Here is a 15,769-nt window from a genome sequence, read left to right on the forward strand (position 1 = left end):
TCTGCGGTCCACCCCCACCATTCACTAAACTGCCTGCCGAGGCCCCAGCCTCCTTCTGACTCCCAGGATGCCTGCAGCTCTGTGGGCTCCCTCTCCAGACTTTGAGGCAGGGGTGCCTGTGTTCCTCAAACCACCCCCCTCTCTGGTCCCTGTTGCATCACTCTCCTTTCTCCTCCTTTGCTGGTTGGCCTTTCTCTGCTCTCCCCCAAACATGGGTGAGCTCAGAGCTGGTCCCTGGGCCTCTGCTCTGAAATGGCCCAGCTCCCTGGATGCTCTCCTCAGTACCTGCACCATCCCCTGCCACCTCTGGGACAGGTGCTCCCGACCCCCATCCCCCATCTCTACTTTAAACTGCTTACCTGAGGTCCACCCCATATCAAGCCCTGTGACCCAGACTGTCCACAGTCTCCCATCCCTGCCTCCAAGTCAGAAATCTGTAAGTAACCCTCGCTTCTCCCGCCCTCTTGCTGAGGCCCGCCCCACTTCTGCCGTCCTCTCTCATCAGCACGTTCAGTTGAGCCTCTCCTCCATATTTGTCAAAGCGGCCGTGCCCCATTGGCTCGGCGCAGCTCCTCATGCCTCTCCCCTGCATGTTACGATGGTCTCCTCTTTGCCCCCCCCAAACTCAATTTCTGCCCAGCCATCCTGGGGCATTTTCTACAACACCGTCTGACCATGGTAGCCCACCCACTTAAAACCTTTCGGGGCTCCCAACTGCCTGGGATGAAGTCCAAACTCCTTAGCTCGGAGCTCCCACAGCCCTTGATAGCCTGCCCAGGCTCACGGGGACAAGAACAGGCGTATCGGAGCAGTCAGTACCGGGCAGACGCGGGGCTGAGCTCCTGACGCACACCACCAAGGGGCAACGTGATGGGGAGCTCGGTGCCCTGCTGCCGCCACGCCCTAATAGTTACATGCTCTTGGGCAAACTTCTTAAGCTCTTCAACCTCAATCCTCTCTCCCACAAAACTGGCATAACATCTTCCTCATAGGTGTGTTGTGAAGATTAAGTGCATTTTGGAAGTGAAGCACTTTGAGTGGTACCTGGCATTTAGGAAGCATGGGAGGGTAGCCATTACCATGGTGACCTAGGTACCCTGACAACAGCCCCCTGAGGTGGGACCCTCATTGTGCCCACACTGTGGGTGAGAATAACTAGGCACAGTGGAGGTCAGTAACCAGGTCACACAGCTTGTCAATGGCAGAGCCAGGGCCCAGGGCTGGACCCATCTCCATGCAGCTCTGGTCCCCGGCCATGTCAGCAGCCCCTGCTCCTCACTGGGAACTGCTCCCTGAGGACAAATGTGTACCCATCACACTTGGCTGTCCAGCCTGCAGCCCAGTGCCTGATTCAGGGTGTTGAGTAGACAGGGAAGGAGAGTCCGGTGGCTGAGAGAGCCTGTGGGTTCCTCCAGGACACCCAGCTCCACATCAGCAGCTGCCTCTCCTCCCCGCGCTCCTTCCACCCTGTGGAAAACCCTCAGTCCCTGGGAGGCGGATTTGCTCCAGCCTCCCTGCCTCCCCCACCCCTGCCCCGGCCCTGCCAGTTTCCAGCTGTTCCTCCCTCTGGGTCATCCTTGCACTTCCACCAGGTGTTGGTCACCTTACTCCCCACTCAGAAACCTTCCGGTTACACCTGACACTAATACAAAATAAGACTGAATGTAAACTGTAATAAACAATTGTTTTAAGAAAGAAAAAAGAGCCTTGACCCGTGTGGCTCAGTGGGTTGGGCATCGTTCCACAAAGCTAAAGGTTGTCGGTTCAATTCCTGGTCCGGGCCCATGCCTGGGTTCCGGGTTCAGTCCCCAGCTGGGGCGTATATAAGAGGTAACCCATCGATGTTCCTTTCTTACATCAATGTTTCTCTTCTTCTCTTTCTCCCTTCCTTCCCCTCTTACTAAAGTAAGTAAATAAATAAAATCTAAAAAATGTATAAAAGAAAAAAAGAGAGAGAAAAGCCTTCTGGTTGCTCCCACTTTCCTGAAAGATGAAGTGCGCTTTCCTTAGTCGGGCGTCCAAAGCCACCTTCTGATGTCCTGGGAAGCTCTCCCTGCCCTCAGGCCCCTGCCAGGATCCCCCACCTTCTAAGGAGGCTTCCCACGCCGTGGCTGGATGCCCACCATCCTGAATGCCCACCTTGTGCTACAACCTGCCTGGAGGCTCTGATCAAGTGTGCGTCTCACTGCAGTTTCTGGCAGGATCTGAGGCTCCTCGCTCCTGCACCACCCACGGAGCTTGGTGCCTAGGCCCCAGACAGCATGTGCAGGGTGATGCATCCTGGCCTCATGTCAGGCTCACAGAGGAGAGTGCCCCCCGGAGGAGGCCCTGGCTGAAACCTCACAGGAGGCCTGCTAGAGCGGGGAACGTTGCATCAGAAGACAGCAGTTTGAGGTCCTTTCTGCCTCTGTGACCTTGGGAACACCAGTTGCCTTCCCTAGACTCCATCTGTGAAATGAAATCAGAGGCAGAAGTTGTGTGGCCCTGAGCCCTGTTTCAGCCTTGAACTTGAATTCTAAGTTCTCTGTCTTTGGAACAGTAGGTGACCTTAGGCCTAATCCCTCAGGCCCTGGGCTAATGACCTGTGGCTGCCTCTCCCGGAAGGCTGCCACACCCGCCCCCCCTCCTTCAGCAGGTGAGGGTGCCTGGAGAGGCCATAGAATCTAGGTCCCCAGGCAGTGATCGCCCTGCTCTTTCAAATAAAAGCTGCAGCAGATGGTCTCATGAAGTTCCTTAGTTAGCCCTTCTCTCACAAACTCTAAAACAGAAAACAAAACAAAACACCGAGTCCAGCCTCTTACACCCAGCCTCTCAGCTGGCCAGTCCCGCAGCCCACTGATATGATTCGCCTCACCTCAGCAAGGGTCCTCTCTCCCTGCACCTGGGTCTTTGCACAAAGAGCACCTCGTGCCATCGGGCGGACGACATGTGCGTACTAGAGTGTCATCGTGGCAAAGCTAGCGTACTAGAGTGTCATCATGGACCCTAGCATGTACTTAAGAGCAGAGACTGTCCCTGACCTGCCCTGTGCTTGAAGCTTGGCTTTGCTGCCTTCTAGCTGTGTGCCCCTGGGTGGGTTACTAAACTGCTCTGTGCCTCCGCTTTATCGCCTATAACATGAGGATAAGTGCAGGATGGTGGTTGTAGAGATGTTGTGAGTTCCTGGCCAGCTAGCTCAGTTGGCTAGAGCATCATCCCGATACACCAAGGCTGTGGGTTGGATCTCCAGTCAGGGCACATACAAGAAGCAACTAATAAATGCATATGTAAGTAGAGCAGCAAATTGATCTTTCTCTGTCTCTCTTCCCTCCCAAAATCAATAAATTTAAAAAAAGATTATGTGAGTTAATATATGCAAAGCCCATGGGGCAGTGTAAATTCTCAGGCTAGGATCTGGGTGAGGTGGAGGAGAGGGGAGGGCATTTGGGGGTGGCAGGGGGTGGCCCTCTCGAGGGTGTAGCAGCAGGACTGCTCGTGGTCAGCGGGGATGATGAGGCTTGGCCACGTGCTAGGGTTGGTCTTCCCAACAGTCCAGACAGTGCCAAGTAGTGGCCTCTTGCCCAAGGCTGATTTTTCTTCCCCAGGCTCAGCCATTGCCTACTGTGCGTATTCGTTCCCTGACACCCTGGTGCGTGCCACCTTCCGTGACTACTACCTGATCCTGGCTGTGCTGAACACCATCATCAGCACCGGCCTCTCCTGCTACTCCAGGTACCTGGCCACTGTGTCTCAGATGGGAGGGGGAGGGGGCCTCGTGTGTGCCTCCACGGACTGTGGGAGGGTTCAGTGCAAGAGGCACTCAGGAGCTGGGGCCTCAGTTCCGCATGGACTTCCTGTGGCTGGGCAGGACCAGCTCCAGGGGCACGCAACCTGTGTAGTCACTCAGGGCCGTAGGACCCAGAGGGCTCTGCACTCGGTTTAACAGTCTGCTGTCGCTGTCCTGAAATTCTTAATGATTTTTGAACAAGGGGGGGCCTATGCTCTCCCTTTGCACTATGTCTTGCAAGTTATGTGCTGGTCTTGTTGCTGGACAGTCACTTATCCTCCTTGACCCTCAGTTTGCTCATCTATAAAATGGGGCCAACACCTACCTTGTGAGATGGATATAAGGATTACAGGTAACCAGAACACCTAGTACAAGCCCGGCCCAGAGGAGCGCCTGCTACTGGTGACTGAGCAGACCTGCCTCTAGACACCTGTGATGGGTGACTTGGTGTTCACGGTGGGACACGTCCCCAGGGGAAGCCCCACAGCCACAAGTCACACCCAGCCACTTACTCGAATTCCCTCGAAGTTTCCCCACTTTCATTCACAAAAGCTTATTGGAATGAGAGCCAGAGACATTGTTTTGAGGGTAACTAGTTTATTTAGCTCTTTGTAAAAGTCACTGCCCCAAAGCTCCAGTTCCCTGAATTACTGAGAAAACCTCTCAAAGGGTGGTGTCGGGCAACAGCCCTTCTAGAAGCTGTCAGGGTGCTGGGTGCTTCAGTGGCACCAAGGCTGGCTCACAGGTCACACCTAGGGTCAGTCCCCTCCACTGCGATTCCATGAGCCAGTCTGAGTCTCCCTGGTAAACTGCAGGCCTCAAAGAATCGCTGTTCCCTACAGCTGTTCACCCACCCCCCCCAAGCCCCGCCCCCAGCCCCCGGCCCCCAAACAGGAGAAAACGGGGAGGGAGAGGCGTGCGGCTGTGACTTCACAGTGGTTTTGACTCCAGCTTTCTTCGGGTGACATTTAGGTTCCTTGGGACCCGACAGGTAGGTCACGTTCACAAACTTGACAAACTGGTTTTCTTTAAGAATGGAAAGGTGGATTCTTAAAGCAGCACCAGGAATACCTGCCCTAACTTGCCTTCCACGTGCCTGTCCAAGGACAGGTTGGAGCGTGCAGCTGCTTTCCGTGGGCGTGAGTCTCCTTTCTAGGCGCAGTCTCAACACTGGGTTTTGTGTTACTTCGTCCTGCGGAAAGGCCAGGGCATGGGAGTTGGAGGTAGACCCTCTCTTCCCTCTTCTGGGAAATCACAGAGCTCCCCTAAAGCTGTGAGGAGATAGGGTCTGCCCACAGAGTAAGAAATAGAATCAGATGTCACGGGTGATTGTTTCCTTCCTTATCCCCCTGTTCCTCAAAGACACTGGTGATTAAAGCTCTCTCTGCAGTGCAGCCCCCGTGCCGGCTGGAGCTGGGAGGGCTGCAGAGATGAGGGAGATACGAGGAGGGCGGGTCCCTGCCTTGGGTGAGACGAGGAATAACACACATAGAAAAGTGACAAGGATGCTAAAAACCGCTCAAGAGAGGCAAAGCAGACCCACGAGGCAGTGTGCTTGGACACCTAGGCTCGCCTATGGCCTGGCCCAGGGACCCGGACACACCTGGGTCTGGTCCTGGGACAAGTCCCTAGCCTGTCTGATTAGCTCCTGCAGGGCCATGCAGCCCTGGCATTTGGAATTCAGGGGCAGGGGGCAGTGAGCGCTGTGGGCTGAGGGGCCCGAGGAGGCGCTGTGGTGCGGGAGGAGCCACCCCATAGTTCAGGACCTAGGACCGCCTTCCCGTGACCCCCAGAGCGAATCCTTGGAACACTTGCTGCTTTTTTTTAAAAAAAGCTTTCCGAATCACCTGTGAGCCCCCAGGGCAGACAGTTTCCTCCCAGCCAGGAGTCTCCCCGGTTGTTCAGCTACAACAAGTGGGGATTCCGCAGGCAGCAAGCCTCGCACCATTAAACAAACCTGTCTGGCAGGGCAGGTCGGCCAGGAATCTCTTGAATGCCTGTGTTGGGGGCTTTTCCTTTCTCAGTGAAATGGATTATTTCCATTTATTTATGGGCACATCTGTGGCTATTCCATCAACCCATCTAGCCAACCATCCACCCACCTACCCACCTGTCCACCCTTCCGTTTGTCCATCTGTCTATCCAGCCAACGGACACTCCACATGTCTTATATGCCCGCCACGGTCCAGGCAAGGCGCTGAGATCTGAGAATACCAGGAGGAGTGGGGCACAGCCCCTGCCCTCAGAGAGGGCCGGGTGCCTAAGGAGAGGCAGGCTGCAGACCCCCTGGGGACACGGCCTGTCAAGTGTGGCATTACAGAGTGTGGCACAAACAAACAGTGACGAAATGACACTGCATGGGTAACCAGGGTTCTTCGAAGTGGCACTCTCTCTTCTGGAGGAGAGAAGGACCTTTGGACAGAGCAAACAGCCTTGACAAGGGTGAGGGGGCAGGAAAGGGCTGGATTGGGAGGCAGCGGGGAGCTTCAGGGTGGCCAGAGCCCACCGGCTGGAAGGGAAAGAACAGCTACAGAGAGGCCTCAAAGGTGGCAGGGGATTCGAAGTGCCCCTTGTATCCTGCTGGGCACTGGCATTGTGCTCCTGGAGGACAGTGATTTCCTAGGAAGACAGTTCCCTGGACTCAGCCTCCATGCCCTGAGGGGCTTTCAGGTGTGTTAACAACCACCCATGAGGGGACTGTGCGGGAGCAGAAGGGGGAAAGGGGGCAAGCGCCACCTTCTCGGAGCCAGAGGTAGAGCGGGCTGTCCCATTGTGAGGGCCCTTAGCTTTCCTCCTCCCCTTGTCCATGCCAGTGGGCTCCCTGATCTACCAGGCCTGTCCTCTTCTGTTCATTCCCAGTCCTCGCTGTCTTCCACGTGTGAGCAGTGAGAAGAATGACATGGGCAGCGAGGGACTCTGGCCCTGATGGACTTCGGGAGATGCAGGTGGAGAGGAGGGCGAGGGCCATCTCCCGGTTTCATAGCCGTGCTGTGTGGCCAGTCACTGCCCCTCTGGGCGTCAGTGTCCACACCTTAAACAAGGGCATCTGAGAAGATGTCCTCTAGTTCTTTCAGGTCTGGGCCTTCTGCAGTGCCAGTGTCCTCTCCAAGATTTCTCTTCTGCCTCTCCCGCCAGCTCCTCAGTCCATGGTATGGCCAGGAGCAGCGAAGACCCACCCACCTTCTCCTTCCCTGAGCACAGCAGGAGACCGAGATGCCCATTAGTAGCTTTCCACGTAGTCACATGCTCACCAGCGGATCACAGTCCGAGTGCCACTCATTCCATCACAGTACACATTTACCTGACCCTCGGAGTGAATCCCCGCCGCACAGGGAACTGTGGACTCTTCTGGCTGGGTTTTGGTCCTTATTACCACGGAATTTGTTTCAAGTGAACATGTTCCAGAAAACTGCTTTCCTGTTCTGTAGCATTTGAGAGGGGAACTGGGGGGATGTGTGAGCCCTCTGTGGTTCTCGGAGCCAGGTCAGGTGATGGAGGCACCATCCGCTCATGCCTGCCGAACACCCAAAAGCTCAGGAAGGCATCCCTCCCTTAGGAACGTGAGTTACACAGTGTTTCTGAGCATCACAAATCACTGCAGGGACTTTTATGGTTATCCATCGAAGTAATCCAGCCTTTGGGGTTCTTTTGACACACACTTGCTCAGTGCGATGCCTTGTGGTCGGTGCTATGAGGGACGGGAGGGATTGTCAGCCCAGTGAGAGCCACGCTGTGGAATGGCCGGTCAGAGCAGCGTGGAGCCTGGGACGGGGTGTGGAGGTCAGAGCCAAAAACCAGAGGCTCAGCAGACAGTGGTTCTCAAGATACACCAGAGGTCAGAGGGCTCAGCCAGATGACCTAGCGCTGCTGGGGCCAGGGCCACGTCCACATCCATGTCCCTGAGGTGCCACCCAGGCAACAGTAAAACAGCCGCAGCCACACACACACACACACACACACACACACACACACGGACCCTCAGCATGAGAATGGTGTTTCCAAAGTCCCACCTGTTTCAAGCACTAATTCCAGAATTTGCTGGCAAAGGTTTCCAGCCTTATTGCAACAAGAATGATCAGGTTTTAAAACAGACTGGAATGGCATTGACCCTCTCTTGATGGAGGCTTCTCCCAAAATCTGGTGTTTCCGGGTTCTAGGCAGAGGAGGCCTGACTCCCTGTGAATTGGCCCCCAACCCTGGGGTGCCAGGACTGCCTTACCAGGCCTGGCTTTGACGCCTGGGGCGCTTTGCAGGAGTTGAAGGCTCTGGCCCTTCCCTGGCAGAATCTCTGACTGTGGCGACACCCTGTGGCCTAGCCTGGAATTGCACCTTGGTAGTGGGAGGCCCCTCTCTCTCTAGCTACTGGCCTTTCTGCTTTTTATTCTCTGTTGCTGTCTCTCTTCTGTTCTGCTTTTTCTCCTTTTTCCCCCCTGTAGACTCAGCATTGCAGTCGGAGAGGCTGATTCATTTGCCCCTGGGAAAGCACTTTATCAGGCTGGGTGAAATGTTGTCTCAAGTCACAGGAAATTCATGCTTTGGGAGATGGCCCTCACCAGCCAGAGCCAGCTTTCTTCCTGTGTAAGTGGCCACAGAAAGAGCATGCTTTCACAGGGAGCCCCTTTTCACCCAGAAGTGACAGGGGTGGCAGTTCGTGGGGAAGGAGGGAGCGGGCTTGCTGTGGTCGACTGGATCTGCCTGGGGAGACCGAGGAGGCTGTTGAGACCTGCCCCGGTTCTTGGGGCACAGGGGCCACTTTGGTTTGCCCCCTGGGGCAGAGGGACCTAAGTAAGGACAAACAAAGGCCGGGTGGTGGTCTCAGGCCTGCTAGAGGGTGGGGGTGCGAAATGGGAGCCAGGCAGCCCTGGGTTTAAATCCTAGCTTTGCCCCTTCTTAGTCATCTGACTTTAGACAAATCCGCCCAGCACCTGTCTGTGCCCTCCTGTTCTGGTTTCTGGTACAATGTGGCTACTCGGTGGGGAAGGGAGAGAACGGGTCCCATGACACACCTTGTTGTAGAAGCTGCCATTTATGAGTGTCACTCTGTGCTGTGCAGTTACAAGCTTCTTGTATCATTTCATCAAGTCTTTGCAGCAAGCCCATGAGGGGATATGGTCATCGTCCCCGTGTTACACACAAGAATTCTGAAGTGTACAAAGGTTACAGGACCTGCAGTCACATGGTCATGAAGGGCAGAGGCAGGATTTGAACCCAGACTTTCCAGGGCAAATACTGCATGCAGGATCATGGCACTGTGCTGCTTCACCTACCCCAGGGTTTGCGGTTTACTCCAAGGGTGGGGCTTTTGTTTGGGGGGTGGGTGGATAGTTAACTGACGTCCCTTATTTCTCTTCCTCCTTCTTGAGCTGTTTTTTCACCTCCTGCTGCCAGGTGCTTCTCTGATTTATGGGCAGGGTCCGGAAAGGATGGACGGGCTGGTGGGCTTGAGTGAAGTTGGAGCTTGTCTCTGGAGGCTGTGGGGCTTCTCAGGTCCCATAGGGCTGCCTCTTACCCCAGAACAGAGATCCCCATGCTTGGCTGCCCTGGGGGCTGGACAGAACACAAGCCGATGGGCTCTGTCTTCTGCCCAGGACCTCACACCAGCCTCTGAACTGAGTGTGGGGACCCAGACCTGAGCAAACCCAGCTCCAGCCCTTGAGAAGGTTGCCGACCACCAGGAGGCAGGTGTGAGGGTCTCTGCCACATCCCACTCCCAAGGATGTGGGCAGCAATGGGGTTTCTGGTCAGATGCCTGCGCTGGCTCAGGGGGCACATGGACAACCTGGTCAGGGAAAATGGGCCTGGGCTGGGGGAGCAGCAGACCGTGTCTGGGGGTGAAGGTGCAGGCTTATGGGCTGGGACAGGGGTTCTGGGAAGCAGAGGTGAGGCATGGTGGTGGGACACAGACTCTGTCCCCTCGGTAGAGCGTGATGATGGACAGAACTGTGAGGAAGGCTGCGAGGGCTGAGTGCCTCCACTGTCCTGCAGAACAGACGCCCCCTGAGCCTTGGCATGCTGGCTCTGCAGGTCACCTGTGCAGCCCCGTGGGCACTGAGGGACAACCCAGCCCCCCATAACGCCCTGCAGTATTGAAGCAGGTACCTGTCCCACCACCCATCCCCAGTGTACGAGCGTTCCTTTACCTGACTCCCGTTCAGGGCTGTGGTTCTGCGTGCGCCTTCTCCTCGCCCCTCCCATGCCCTTGCTGCCAGCTGTGCTGGCCTGCTCCCCCACCCTCTGCTGCTGCCCCCGCCCCGGGCCAGGCCCAGGCCCGCTGAGGCCCTGCCCTGTTCCATCCCAGGGGCCTGCCTGTCTGATGGTCAGCACGGCTTGTGGGAATTTTGACCTCACTTGTCTTTGAGTTGGAGGTAGATAGGAATGGTGACAAGGAGAGAAGGAAAAACTGCACTGACTCAGTTTCCCCAGGCAGCAGTATCCCTGTGTGTGGTGGTAAATATTCTAGGAATTCCTCAGAGAGATCAAACACCCAACTGGAGCAAGGCTTCTACATGGTAATCACCGGGGTGGCCCTGACTGATTAGGCATCTCAACCTTCACAGACATGCTCACCCCAAGGGCCTGTGCTGCTGTGGCCACCCACACCCATGTGTCTCCCAGCCTGGTGGTCACTGCTCTTCAGAAAGGCTCTTTGGCAGTTAGATGACTTGGTGCTTGAAGGGCTCCTGCCAAGCGCTCCTCCCTGGCATCATCTGGGTACCATTGCTTCTTGTGCTCCCAGGAGACAGATTCCCCTGAGATCTTGTCACCTCTGAGGCTGAGCCACTCCTATGGGAGGTGGGAGGAGAGAGGAAGGAGGAAGGAAAAGGCTGGTGGAGAAGCTGCTGGAGGAGGTTATCCCAAAATGCTTGCCTCCCAAGAGCATTGGCAGCTTGCCCTTGGCTGTTTTCAATCTGCGTGTGTGTGTGACTTACTAACACTCCTTTCATCCCATTTCTCCCCGTTCCCTTCACCCCTGATGTAGGTTTCTTGAAGTCCAGAAGCCCAGGCTCTGTAAGATGCTCCGAGTCCTCGCCTTTGCTTATCCCTACACCTGGGACTCTCTCCCCATCTTCTACAGGGTAAGGGCCCCACACCGTCCCCTCTGCCTATTGGCAACGGTAGGGAGTCAGTTGTTTCCCGAGTCCCTGGGGGTCAGAGCACCACGCTGGTCGCCACAGGACAGCTGGTCGCCACAGGACACACGAGAGTGGAGCCCCAGGTGCTTCCTTACTGTCACTTGCAGAGTGGTTAGGAGACGGCATGGCACAGAGGCCTGGAGGAACCATAGGAGCTGTGCCAGCCACTGGTGCTGGGTGCCGACCGGGGGCTTGGGGGCAATCCCGGGCAGGGGAGGCAGCCTGGGGCTTAGTAGAGTGAGCAGGGGGACGGGCTCTAAAGACAGATCTCTAATGCTCACTCACTGGAGCCTTTGGGCAAGTGACCCATCACCTCTGCGCCTTGATTTCTCATGGGGAAAAGGAGCGTGGTAACACCCCATTCATCAGGCTCAGGGGGATCACATGAGATGGTGGCAAGAGTCCCTAGAAAGCATTGTTATTTATTATCAGCAATGAATGTATTATTAGTAGTGATGGGAAAAGAATGAATGAAGGTCTTAAAGGAGAGAGGGGAATTAGATGGGGAACACAAAATTGGAGGGTGTGGGAGGAAAGAATGGAAGTAAGGAAGTGCATGCACTCTCAAAACAGATGGGCCTGAGCTCGAGTCCCAGTCCCGCTGCTCACTGGCTGTGTGACCTCAGAGCACGCAACCTCTCTGAGCCTTAGTTTCATCTGTAAATGAGACTAACATCCCCTCCTTCATAGTAGGGTAGAGGAGATTCATCAAAACAAGAGAGCTGCAGGGCTCAGTGATGCCTGGCACATGGTCAGCGCCCAGTGACTGGTGTTGCCTTCCCAGAGGCAGCCTGTGGATCCAATGCCCGCCACCAAGATGTCAGTGCCAAGGAGTGAAGGGGAGAGGCAGGGGGGAGGGCAGAGGGGCTCCCTCAGCTGGAGTGCTGACCACATGCTCTGTGCTTTGTCCATGTGGGCCTGGGGGAGACCCAGAGATGGGGGTGCAGCCCATTCCCCCTACTCCTTCCTTGAGGACACAAGCCACACAGAGGAAACTAGAGCAGAGAGACCAGCCCAGTCCCACGTGCCACCAAACTACACAGCTCAGGGTCTGCGTTATTACAGGCACAGTGGGCTCCTGGCGCACAGCTGCAGAGGGCAGTGGGGAGGGAGGTCCACCCTAAACGGCGACATTGATGAGCGCACGGATTCTGGGGTCAGTCTGCCTGGATCCAGATCCCAACTTCACTTCTCATTGGTGGTTTGCGAGCCACCTTCTGGCCCAGCCTCCTCGTCTGCAGAACGGGGAAATAGACTCTGCCTCACGGCGGTTGTGAGGTGCCCGTGAAATGATGCAAGTCAAGGGCCCGGCCTTGCGCCTCCGAGGGTGGTGGCTGCTGCCGTCATGTATAACAATAACAAAAACTACACTTAACCCTGAAACGGTATCCTGGCTGTAAGTAACACCTTTGGATGACTCAGAAGGCCTTCGAGGAATTGCTAAACCTTGAAGTCTCAATCAGGAGTATCAGTTCAGGGGATGTGCTGGTCAGAAATGAATTTAAAGTGAAATGATCACTTTTTTTAATTTAATTTTTAATCCTCACCTGAAGATATATTTACTGATTTTGGAGAGAGAGGAAGTGGGGAGAGAGAGAAATATGATGTGAGAGAGAAACATCAATCAGCTGCCTCCCATATGCACCCCGACCTGGGACTGAACCCACTACCTCTGGAAAAAAGAGTAGGAATGTATCTAATGGGTTTTCTTTTTATTTCCTTGCCTCTTCTCTTTTGTTTTCCTTTCTTTCCTCCCCCGCTCTTTTTGTGTTGTTGTTGTTTTTTTTTGTAATTAGCCGAAAAGGTTCTCATGAGCAGTTGGGGGATTAAAGCACAATTGCCTTGGATCTCAACTGAGCCCTCTCAGAGTAGGAATTCTGCTCACACGGCCCCTGAGAGGTCCCCTTCCCAAACACGACCCTGAGGGGGTGGGGCCTTGGCCTGCGGAGCCTGCACGTGGGTGCCAAGCTGTCTGCAGGTGAAGACAAGGAAGCGGGCCTCCTCTCAAGACCCGATGTTTCTTTTAAATACCTGCAGCTATTCCTGTTCCCAGGGGAGAGTGCTCAGAATGAAGCCACCTTGTACCACCAGAAGCACGTGGCCATGACTCTCCTGGCCTCTTTCTTTTACTCTGCGCACCTGCCGGAGCGCCTGGCCCCTGGATGCTTCGACTACATCGGTGAGTGTGCGTGTGTGGTGGCTCTGCTGCCCTTGCCCTCCAGCCCGGGGACAGTGCAGGACTGGGAGTGGGGTTGGGGGGGAGCTCCCATCCCAGACACCCGTGATGCAGCTGGAGAAGGGAGGCGGGCTCAGGGAGAGAAGCAGTTCTTCAGGAAGTTCTCTAGGTGCAGGCCAAGGTGAGTGAAATTGTGCATTCACCACATCCAGAATGTACATAGCCAGCAAATGGCCAGGGAGGATGGGAGAGCAGGTGGATCTAAGACTCTAAAGCATTTCTGTGGGATGTGGGGCCAGGGTAGTCCTCTTATCACCTAGAACATGAAACCCCATTGTCAAATGGCCACTGAGGGTGTCCCTGGAGAGGAAGAGGAAAGACAGGGTGCACATGGCTCCGAGGGCGCCAGATGCTGTGCAGGGCTGTGCCGAGGGGAATGTTTCTGCGTTTGTCTCGCTCAGGTGGGTGCGACGGGCCCAGGAGGCAGGGCAGAGGAGTGGTTCTCGGGTATGGTTCCCAGACCAGCAGTTTCAGCATCACCTGGGAGCACGCAGATTCTCGGGCCCTGCCCCAGGCATCTCAAACCAGAAACTTGGGGGGACGGGGCCCAGTGCTCACTCAGAGGCTGTGTGGTTCTCTCCTGAGCCTGAGCTCACTGAAGTTAAAGAAGATGTGGTGGTGAGGAGGTGTCGGAGCCACAGGGCTTACACCTGTTGGTAGAGTTCCTCCCCCCACTGTCTAGGGAAGTGGGGCAGGCACTGCAGAATGTGACTCCTCCACCTTGGCTCTGGGACTGGCTGGAGGAGGCCCTTGGGCCCCTTCTGGTGGGGCTGATGTGTCTTGGGGAGAGAACCCTTTAGACAAGCTGTCATGGGGATCCATGCGGTTGGCAGGCACCTTGCTTCTTTCCAAGCCCATTTTGTCTGTAATTTTCCATCACCTCCCACCTAAGACACATGGTCAGATTTGCTTTGTTCATCCTGGTTAGAGTTTTGTCTCCTTTACTTATTCTCTCCTGCTGGGGGATTACAACAAGCAAAATGCTTAGAGAGCAGATTTCAAAAAAGAAGAGAGACAAGAGGGCCAGGGGCACTTGCCCACAGGAGCCCACTAACCACACACACACCCCCCCCCCCCCCCCCCCCCGCCGCCTCACTGACGCCGCAGAGGTGACTGCACTTGGAGTCTGGGGCTGCAGGCAAAGTGGCCCTGGGTCTCATTTTGCCAGCTCCCTGGCTTAATACCATTTATTTTTCACTCTATCCTGTCCTCTTGGGCCTAGTGACACAGAGCAGAAAGACATCCTCCCTATGGGGAGAAATTCGCCAGACAGCAGTTAATGAGAGATCGTTAAATCTCTGGGTCTGCTGGACATGGACGCCCTCCCCACCAGCCCCAGAGGGAAGTGCTGCAACAGCCTGGTTAGGGCTGGCCCCAGGAAGCCCCTCCCCATTCCTGCCGGTGGGATTGCTGAGACCACTCCTCCCGCTGCAGCCACACTTCAGATGTGTCCAGGGCCCGGGGCTCTTCTGTCTTATTGGGTCCTGTCCTAACAGAGACAGATTTGAGCCTCCATTGGTGAGCACAGCGAGTCACCTCTCTGCTTGGTCCTGTGTCCTTGGAGAGCATGGCTGTCTGCTGGACAGAAGCCACTTTGCTGCACCACCCACAGGGTTTGGAAACTGTACACAGCCCATCAGTGCAGTGTGAGTGAGGCAGGGGGCACCTTGAAACACAGCTTCTCCGTAGGGGATGCTCCCTGCCATAGGGAGCTCGTCGACCACCCAGGTGCACTCTCATTTCCAGCTCTGCTTCTGCCCAGCTGTGCAGGTGTCCAAGCTGGCCCCTTCCTGGGTTAAGTCCTGGGGTACAACGCTGAACCCTTTTTTTTTACTGAAGGAAAATCTTTATTTAACTCCTGTGTTGTGTTAGTCTGCTGGGGCTGCCATGACAGAGCCACAGACAGGGCGGCTTAAACGACCGAGGTTCGTTTCCTCCCAGTTCAGGAGGTTGGGAGGCTGAGATCCCGGTGTCAGCAGGTTGGTTCCTTCTGAGTCCTTTGTCCTTGGCCTGTAGACGGCTGCCTTCATCTGTCATCACGTGGTCTTCCCTCTCTGTGTGTCCATGTGCCCCTCCCAGTCGCCTCTTCGTCTGTAAGGACACCAGGTATAAGGGGCCGCTAGTGACTTCGTTTTAACTTAATTATCTCTAAAAGGCCCCATTTCCAAATATGGTCACACTCTGAGGTGTGGGGTTAGGACTTCAACAAATGAATCTGGAAGAGGGAGACATAGTTCAGCCCAGGACACCACCTCTTCCTCCTGGTTCCTGAAGGTCATCTCCCAAAGCTGTCCCCAGCCCTGGACTCCTTTTCTCACCAACCAGTGAATTCTCAGGTCCCTGCCCACGCCCAGCACCCTCTGCAAGCCCCGCTCCCAACCCTGAGAATGCGCAGGCACCCGTGGAGAGGAGGAGCTCCTGCAGGTCACATCTGGGGCTAGCCAGCGGTAGGAAGTGGACCACCTCCTAAGTGGCCAGCGGAGACTTTGGCGGCTTGTCCTCTGGCACGGAGGTCAGAGTGTGAGCCTATTAGCACTGGCCCTTACAGGATGGCCTTTGACAGGACATGATGCCTAATGTTTTCATGTGAAAAACAGGGCTGCTGAATTCGGTTTGCTCTGCCGGCCTTTTTAT

General features: G+C 55.5%; 1 protein-coding gene across 3 annotated transcripts in view; it reads left to right on the plus strand.

The window, feature by feature from the left end:
- PAQR5 (progestin and adipoQ receptor family member 5) overlaps positions 1-15,769 on the plus strand; it is a 70,016-nt gene that overhangs the window by 50,578 nt on the left and 3,669 nt on the right. For all 3 annotated transcript variants that reach the window (XM_036009695.1, XM_028507040.2, XM_036009698.1), the window contains 3 exons: positions 3,585-3,711; positions 10,746-10,842; positions 12,937-13,078. In XM_036009695.1, the coding sequence (XP_035865588.1) occupies positions 3,585-3,711; positions 10,746-10,842; positions 12,937-13,078 (366 nt within the window). The remainder of the gene's footprint in view (positions 1-3,584; positions 3,712-10,745; positions 10,843-12,936; positions 13,079-15,769) is intronic.

This window comes from Phyllostomus discolor, chromosome 1, assembly GCF_004126475.2.
Source record: "Phyllostomus discolor isolate MPI-MPIP mPhyDis1 chromosome 1, mPhyDis1.pri.v3, whole genome shotgun sequence".
Classification (NCBI taxonomy): Eukaryota; Metazoa; Chordata; class Mammalia; order Chiroptera; family Phyllostomidae; genus Phyllostomus; species Phyllostomus discolor.